This window comes from Phytophthora sojae, assembly GCF_000149755.1.
Source record: "Phytophthora sojae unplaced genomic scaffold PHYSOscaffold_6, whole genome shotgun sequence".
NCBI lineage: Eukaryota > Oomycota > Peronosporomycetes > Peronosporales > Peronosporaceae > Phytophthora > Phytophthora sojae.
The window spans coordinates 2,634,353-2,643,061 of record NW_009258120.1 but is presented as its reverse complement, the minus strand read 5'-3'; the positions used below and the strand labels follow the sequence as shown (position 1 = coordinate 2,643,061).

At 51.0% G+C, this 8,709-nt stretch overlaps 4 protein-coding genes across 4 annotated transcripts; 1 reads left to right on the top strand and 3 right to left on the bottom strand.

The window, feature by feature from the left end:
- On the bottom strand, window positions 1–1,349 carry PHYSODRAFT_511204 (hypothetical protein; the record flags this gene model as incomplete). Its single annotated transcript, XM_009532799.1, has 3 exons — window positions 1–607; window positions 825–852; window positions 1,040–1,349. 3 exons carry the CDS (start codon window positions 1,347–1,349, stop codon window positions 1–3), a joined length of 945 nt encoding a protein of 314 aa, XP_009531094.1.
- Window positions 1,350–2,820: 1,471 nt separating this feature from the next.
- Window positions 2,821–3,192, bottom strand: PHYSODRAFT_286663 (hypothetical protein; the record flags this gene model as incomplete). Its single annotated transcript, XM_009532798.1, has 1 exon — window positions 2,821–3,192. One exon carries the CDS (start codon window positions 3,190–3,192, stop codon window positions 2,821–2,823), a length of 372 nt encoding a protein of 123 aa, XP_009531093.1.
- Window positions 3,193–5,238: 2,046 nt separating this feature from the next.
- Window positions 5,239–7,251, bottom strand: PHYSODRAFT_286662 (hypothetical protein; the record flags this gene model as incomplete). Its single annotated transcript, XM_009532797.1, has 1 exon — window positions 5,239–7,251. One exon carries the CDS (start codon window positions 7,249–7,251, stop codon window positions 5,239–5,241), a length of 2,013 nt encoding a protein of 670 aa, XP_009531092.1.
- An 889-nt stretch (window positions 7,252–8,140) lies between these two features.
- On the top strand, window positions 8,141–8,623 carry PHYSODRAFT_335414 (hypothetical protein; the record flags this gene model as incomplete). The annotated part of the gene is made up of 2 exons (XM_009532796.1): window positions 8,141–8,418; window positions 8,566–8,623. 2 exons carry the CDS (start codon window positions 8,141–8,143, stop codon window positions 8,621–8,623), a joined length of 336 nt encoding a protein of 111 aa, XP_009531091.1.
- Window positions 8,624–8,709: the final 86 nt, after the last annotated feature.

The following is an 8,709-nucleotide window of genomic DNA, read 5'->3' as shown; positions in this document are numbered from 1 at the left end:
CTACGTCAGTGCATCAACACTCCGCGTCACTCCTCCAGAATTGCCGCCCTTTTTGTTCTGGAACCGCTTAGCCTCCATGCCAGCACACGGTCTCTGCCCTTGCGAGTCATCATTCTTCTTTGAGTAGGGGCAGTGAGCTCGAATGTGGTCGAGCTCGCCGCAGTTCCAGCAACCATCACTCCTCTTGCCACCACTGCCTCCAGCAGACTTCCCTTCTTGGGTTTTGCCTTGGGCCTTGTAGCGACCTCGGCCTCGCTGGCGTTTTCCTTTTCCAGCATTACCCTTGCCAGAATTGTCGGAGTTTGGGTTTCCCGAAGAATTGCTCGAATTCTTCTTCGCCGAGCTAATGCTGGATTGAGGCATCTCCTCAGCGACCTTCTCATCCAGATCCTCCTCTGCGCGCAGCGCATTCATGACCTGGGCTGCTGTCGGAGCCAGTTGGTGAGTGTCTGGCACGGCAAGAACCGCATAGTGCCGAGAAAACTGGCGAACCACCTCTCGGTGAGTCCGCGACACATTGCCAAGCAAGATCTCTGCAAATTCTTCATCACTAATCACCTTGCCGTAATGCTGAAGCTCACGCCACTGCAACTCCATACCCAAAAACCTCCGACCCTCCGACTTTCTCCGACTCGTACACAAAACATGCGGATAGGAGGGGGGTCACCTTTAACTATCACCCAGCTACGCGCTACGCGCGAACCTAAAACCCCTAAAGGCTCGCTGCGCTCGCTGGGCCAGAACCCTAAGCTCGCACGCGTCGCCTCCGCTTGCTAGGTAGAGCACTGCTGGGTCCTGGGTTTGCAGCCGCGTGCTACGCACACGGACTGTCAAACCGCAGGCGGGGGCTCGCTACGCTCGCTCCGTGCCATCCATCCCAAGGCTCCGACCAATGAGCAAACGGGACGACAAATCTATCTTGGACTGTGTATGGTTATGCTCCGACCGCGCTTGACTGGGGATTTGTATACCTATCATCTTAAGTGCGGTCGGAGATTTGATGATATTCTACCATATCAGTCACTCAAATTCTGATCACGAGTATATTTGTTCGAATAGAGCTGCTCACGGGCGAAGATGTAATTCGCGTACTCACGCTTGGTCTGCTTGTTCTCAAAGCTGATCCACATGTCCTTCGCAGAAGCCTCGTGACAGATCATCTCTACATCCACCTCCGGCACACCGCGCAAGATCGCGTCCCGAGCTGCATTGTCGCGAGAATCAAAAGCCACCTGGGCCTCGACATCGAAAAGCGGGCGCGCGTCCGTGCCGTCGACAACTCCCCAAAGTCCCAATCTAGTCAAAAAGATCCTTAATTGCACAGCATATAAGTCGAAGCTACCCTTCATTAGGTGGCTTAGTAGAGATCTCCTTAATACCAGGCACAATACCACCAGAACCACGAGCTCCAGGATACAATGGGACTCCACTAGACGGAACGGGATGACCATATCCACCGTAATAGCCATATGATACTCCAGCCACCGACGGCACACTGCTTCCATACACCATCGACACGGGCGCGACAACTCCAGGCGTCGGCAGGGGCAGGGACGACGCAACACCAGCGGCGTTGGGCACGCGGGGGAACGTAAAGCCACCTTGGAGACTCGTCGTAGTAGCTGCAGACGTCACAACCGCACCACCAGTCGCCGCGACAGTACCAAGATGGATCCCAGCCGTAGTTGTAGTCGCCGTCGTCGAGCCAGCAGCACTCGCTAGTGCTGAAGAGCCTGTCGCAGTACTCGTCGCTTGCGGGTTACTCGCTGCGGGCGGAGTACCAGCCACGCTTGTCGTGGGCGTCGTCATTCTCGCGAAGACAGCAGCAAAGCTCCCGAGGGTCAGCTCACGGAGCTTTAGGCGCTTGGGCTCAGTACCAGGGATTGGAAAAAATATATTGGCCAGCATTTTTCAGCGTTAGTAGGCATTGCAGTATGGATTGCAATCCACCATGCAGTACAATACAGCATTGGTATTGCATGCCTTCACCGCAATCCCGTATTGCAATCTACCGTTCGCCTGCAATACCGTATTGCAAAGCTGTATTGCAATACTACGCATCTGTTTGAAGTGGTCAACTAGATGCCTGTGAAGGTTCAAGTCCATCGTACCTTGTGATAAGTGTACGGGGAAGCGCGGTTCAAGGTTGGCTAATGTTATTTTTGCCCGAAGGTGTTGGAATAGGAGGAACGAGGCAGAGACCAACTCACTACATTCGTACTTCATTCCTCCCCCCTCCAGTACAAGCAGCATCGTGTCCAGTAGTCTTCACCTAGATAACGCGCGTCCTTAGCGTCGATCCTGCTCTTTGGGCGAGCAAAACGGTTGCCATAGCGATACGTAAATGCCAGGGCCGCGAACGCTGCCTCAAGCACTTCTCCAGAGTGAACTAGCTCCACCACAGTGAATTGGCTTTGAGATACACCTACAATATAGTATTGCTCGTTACATGACATATATTATTGCAATACATAGGGACTCCGCAATATCGTATTGCAATACAATCTGCAATACAGTATCGTATTGTATTGGCGTATGGCGGTATTGGTATTGGACCAATATATTTTTTCCAATCCCTGCTCAGTACCTGTTGCTTTGAGCGCAGAAGACTTGCCAAACACACCGTTCGCCCACTCAGCGTATTTGGGATTGCGAGAGAACTGCGCCCCAGCGCAGCCTCCATTACGCTAGGCTAGAGTATACAATAGTAAACTTAAGTGAGATGCCGTTGATTGACATATACTTGACCCACGCCTGAAATTTCGAACTGGCCAGAGTTTTGTCACCAAGTTTGTAAACTGCGACGCTGCCTTGAACTACTCACAGATTGATCCACGCACTCTCCACCCTTTCAGCGATTTTCACTGTGCTTGAAAAGATGTTGGTAAGATGCAAACGGTCGAACACGACGTCGGCGGATTTTCCCTCGCCGAGCGTTTGGAGCCACCTTCGAAGACGAAAGCAGTTTCTTGACTTTCTTCCCGACAGGACGGACAGTCCTCCTGATCCCTCTTCGTGGTCGTTATCGTCGATAGTTCGTAAGGCCCGTGTTTTGATCGCAGTGTGAGTACCAGCCCAGTTGGACAAGTCGGGTGCTAGTCCTGCGGAGCCTCGCACAGACAAGTCTGAGCCGATGGGCGTGATGAAGGCGAAGGCCAGGAGAGCCATGCCCACCAGCCACTGGGGATACATGGTTCTTCTCGAGGACCGAAGACTGTACTTCTTGTTTCAAAGCAAAGTGAGAAATTAAGAGACATCGAGGCTTGAGACGACTACACTATTTCATATGGATGAATGTGTACGGTCAGTAAGGCATATGAATGTGTACGGTAAGTAAGCTGGAGCCATCAATATGTCTACGGGCACATCGGCATGTTGCTTGACCCGTGTGTGATAACGGCAAACAGAATGATGTACGTACAGTATCAATGCCGCTCTCCCTCCAAAGTGAAGCTCAAAATGATCAGCTGATTTACCAAGTACTAGGTAAGCTATTTGTTCACCCTGCATAGGCGCAAATGGAAGAGCGCAAAACCGTTCATCGGCAGTTCAGTTCAGCCTAGGTCATGCTAACAACACATGCTCAAATCGTCGGATGGTTTCCCCGCCTGGAAACATGCATCAAGGTAATCAATCACACATGACACGGTGTAATTAATTACACTGTGTAATTATGCAGTCCTTCAATGATGTACAAACATGTATCACAGAGGGCAACCAATAGCTCGTTTAAGTCTAAGTTGTGGCTTGAAAACGAGCAGGGTTGCGAAAGACTACATGTAGCCCCGGAATCGGGTGGGAGGGTTGCAAGAAAATGTTCTGCGGGGTGCGTATGTATGCTGCTGCTACACATTCCCTTATAAATTATTAGTCGAAACGAGTTCTCTCTTTGTCCAGGTATTATTAGCGTCCGTGGTGCTGATAGTTAGTACTAGCTTGCACTTGGACACGAAGCCCGCGTATGGTTTCATCTGCACTCCTGCTCACACTCTGCATTAAGAAGGTGTTATCATCGCCACTAATGGCGTTTCCCTCGGTAGCTGCATACGGCTTACCTTGCTTCTTCTATAGCTTTACGGAAGCTGTAAATGTCAATGCAGTGCTCAATCAAATTGTCTTGACCCGCTGCTTGGGGGGGATAGCGCGTATATAGCCAGGTTTTGATTGACTGTACCGCGCATATCGACCATGGTGCTGATGCTGAGCGCTGTAAAAAGGTGATTCAGTGTGTTGAGCTGGTATGGCTACGACGCGCTGAGCCTGGCATTGGGCGGAGGGTGATCGTATTCGCCTGCACACAGTGTATTTACAAAGATTTCGCCCTGGGCGTAGGCTCTTAGCCTGTACGACTACCTCACAGTTGTTGTTAGCAGCAACAAGCTAGCTTGCGCTCGAGTATCGTGCATCGTAGGGCAACTTCATGGCGGCAGTGTTGTTGATGGTTGTTGCTCAAAAACCGCGCTTGACAGCATGCCACTTCTGTGATGTGCTGCCGTACCGAATTGCTGTAACTTGACCCCTGAGCAAGCGGTGGGGGCCGGCTCGGCTGAGTGCTGCGACCCACGTAGTATGTGCATTACTTAAATACTTGTGGTGACTTTACGAGTGAAGTGCTGTTGACCGATTTATTGAGCCTGTACTCAAACGGTATACAGAGCGAACACGGCGTGTGTACCGTGTTGGTGCAGTTGCAGATGTTCGCAGTTGATCGAAGGGCTGACTAAAGTACACGGTGTTTGTACCGTGTCGATGCGGCTATTGCAGACAAATCGGCTGAGCCTGTACTCAAGCGTTGTACTGGGCTTACTATGATGATTCTGGGTGCTGATAGCCGTTAACGAACGCGTTGCTAAGTCTCTACATGAGTGACGCGATGCAGGGCATACCGTGTTGATGGTGCTGTTGCTCGACTATGGCAGCCAATAGTGGAGCTGTGTACTTATCGTGCTCGTCTTAGAGCCAACCTGCAAGTGTAGTGTAGTTACTTGTTCAGTAGAGGTAACCTGACCTATTCCCCCCCAGATATATCTGTCTTAGAAACCATGCGACCACATTATCATGTGCGTGCCTTTATTATCTTTTGACAGTCGTGTTATAGCAAAGTTTTGTGCATGACCTGAACCTGAACTGAACTGCCCCTGAACTGATAAAAACGCTACCAGCTACAACGAAAATAACGGCAAAACGCGAACTAAAATGTTCATATATACGAGCATTTCACCTCGGACTTCGCTGCTGTTATGCGCCTTTTGCTGCCAGCGCATCGAGCTTCGCGACGTATCTCTTGAGCAATTCGCCGCTGCTTGGCACATGGTCAAACCTCTTCTGTAGGACTGCCAGGGGCTCCTTTTCAGCGACCCATTTGTTGACCAAAGCATTCTCCAAGTCTGTCGCCAGTTTCTTCGTCTTTGGCTCCTTCTTCGCCGCCGCAAGGATCCCCATGAGGCTGATGTCGTTGTAGCTGGCCCGGAGTCCATCGATCATCGTCGTCTTCTCCTTGCGGTACCGCTGGTTGGATTTGTTCAGATAGTTGGCCCAGATTTTGAAGTTGGGACTGGCAAAAATCTTTTCGCCAGCACCGTTCAGCTCCAGATCGCGGAATATCTGCCAGGGGGCCTTCTTTCTATCCAGCCAGTACTTGGAGCGCTCCTTCACCACTAGTTTAGCAATGTTCACGGTACTAGGGCTTTCCATCGCGACCGAGATCATTTGATCGAGGGGAGCGGGGTTGTACGTCATGCGCATGGGCGTGAACCAGGATTCTCGCTGTCTTGGGTTCCTCTTGTTGAAATCGTTTACGTACTTCCTCCACATCTGAAACACGTGATCACCGAGAAGGTTCTTCCCCACGTTGTCGAGAGCGAGCAGCTTGAAGACTTTTTCGGGGGATTGATTGCTCGCCAGGTAGCCCTTGATCTTCTCGGTTTGGATTGCAAGTGCGGTCGATTTCATGCTGGAGAACTGCGTTGCGGCGAGGAGGATCTGGTTCATCGTTCTCTGGTCGAAGCGAGTCTCCAATTTTGGCAACATCTCAGGCGCCCTGAGATGATTTTCCTTGATGTACATGTTCATGTATGAGACCCACGTGCGGAGCAGAAGGTTGTTGGTAAAGTCAGCGTTTGGTCGGAGCTTTAGCAGCAGCATCACGTCGTCCACCGATTTCCCGCTCTTCTGCCACATCTCCAGCTGCGCAGACTCCAGCTTGGTGGCCAAGTTTCGCGTTTCAACGCTGGTTTTTGCCACAGCAAGCACCCTCGCACCTTTATCATCACTGAATTTCCGCGTTAAGGTCTCGATCACGGTTGCCTTCTCTTCTGGATGCTTCGTGCTGTAAGCGTTCGGGTACTTGGCCCAACTGTTGAATAGCGGGTTATCCAGCAGCGAATCCAATGCGTAGCTGAGCCCGAGGTCTTCCAGAGCGTCATCGGGTGATTTTCGACGGTTTAGCCAGAACTTGACCAGTTGATCCTCCAACTTGGTGGCGATGGCTTTGGTTCCTTTCATACTCTTCGCCGCCTGAACAATTTCGAACAGAGTGACCTCATTAATGTGGTATTTCGTGAGCACGGGGACCATGGACGCTGACTTCTCGGGATACTTTGCGTTGAAATCGTCCACGTACTTGGCCCAGACAGTGAACGCCGGGTCGCTTAGAAAGTTGCGCTCCACCTTCTCCAGCTTCATGAAGTGAAACACGTCGTCCGGAGTTTTACCAGCGGTCACCCAATGCTGGATTTGCTCGGTCTGTAGTCGCGTGGCGATGCTCTTTGTCCTTGGGACGTTCATGGCTGCTTGGATTATGCTGTACAGATCGCCGTCGCCGTACTGCTTCGTCAATGTCGAGATCGCAGACATTTTCTTGCCGGGGTTCTTTGCGCTCAGATCGTCCACGTACTTGAGCCAGTCGACGAAATCACCGTAGTAGAGCAGCATGTCGTCAGCCTTGTTCAGACGCAGTCGCGTGAAAACCGTGTCGGCCGATTTCCCCTCCTTGAGCCGATTTCCAAGCTGTGCCGGTGTCACTTTCGATGAGGAGAAGAAAGTCTTGATCTTCTCGACTACAGGCACAGACAGTCCCGCTCTCTCAGCATCGTCGCCGTTGAGTCTGGTGTTGGCAACGCTTGTGGTTAAGAATCTCCCTTCTGTTTCGCTCGCAGGGTGGAGACCGTTCCTCAGCAATGACGCCGCTACAGTGTGTGTGATCGAGACGACGATGAGCAAGGCGAAGCCAACCACGCCGTGGAGGCGCATTGTTCGATTTGGAGATGACGAAGTGCCTTTCGAACTGAAAGCAGATTGATACATCTAAGGCATTGAGCCGCAACTAAGGCTACACAAGACTCTGCTTGGGTGTTACACTACCGTAAGATTTGTTGGCGTGATGCTTGCGAACTCTTGGGATGGTGATAAGGACAGGCACACTGGTTGATGTGATGGTAAAGAAGGCAAAATGCACAGCAGTGAAGCTTAGCTACTGTACGCTGGTGGAGCCAATTCGTGTACATGTACCAGGGCCTTAGGCGCCTTTTAATTTACGGTGCTGTTGTGCTGTCGCATTAAAGGTGCTCTAACCACCTCGAATTCAGACACAGAAGATCAAGAGCTACTGTACTTAGCAAACAACGAATCCCCACTGGATGTCTTTGTACGGCTGGATCTAGAGTCTAGATCCAGCCGTACAAAGATTCTAGACCATGCGCGGGACAACCTTCTCGCCGACCCGGTGTTCACGAAGTGGCTCAAGTACGTGAAAGATTATAACAAGAAGAACCCGAAGAAGCAAGAATCCCTATACGAGCCAATTCACCAAAACTATACTGATGTCCCATTCAATGGATGATCAAGGTAGCGAGGAAGAACCCAAGCACAGATAACGTGGCGAAACTAAGTTCACAACCTGAATCCACAGTTGGTTGGCTACAGTACAGACAACGACGGAAAAATCCGGCAACGCAAAACCCGGCATTCCATAGACATGTCCATACAAAACAAGCGATGATTTTGTCCAATCAAATTTATTTTATTCATAAAAATAAGCCAATCACCGCGATTTAATTTTTGAATGGCTCTGGTAAATCCCCGTGTGCCATTGCCTAATTTGGAGCTGGTCGACTGAGCCGCTCAAACTGTTTTTCGAGCTATGGAGGACACGCCGCCGCCCAAGAAGAAGCAGAAGAGCTACACCGTCCGCCAGAAGCGCGAAGCGGTCCGCCTCGTCGAAGATGTAGGGGTGGAGGAGGCAGCCCGCGAGCTCCAACTTGCTCGGGGCACTGTCCATGGCTGGTGGAAGCAAGCTGAAAAGCTTTTTAGCTTCACTGGCCACTCCACCTCTAAGTCCCTGAAGGGCCAGGGCCGCAGGGAAGTATTTCCCGACCTTCCTGCGGTCGTCACCTTCATAAAGGACGTGCGGCGCGAAGAGTAGGTAAGTTTGTTTTTTTAGAATCTCATAATTTGTAGCGTTTAACCGTTAAACTTTATGCTATAATGTACAGGCCCTCACTACACGTGGCATTATGTCCTTCATGTGGGCAATCGAGACCGAGTGGGTCGAGACTACTTGCAAAGGAAGCGGAGGGACATCCTGGCGCTTGAGCGCATGGTCGAGAGACTCGCAATTCGGTAAATAATTTTGTTTTTGCTAAAACTCCATCAGTTTCCTACCATTTACCTTTATTTGCGTGTTTAGGCATGGTTTTACCTCCCAGAAGC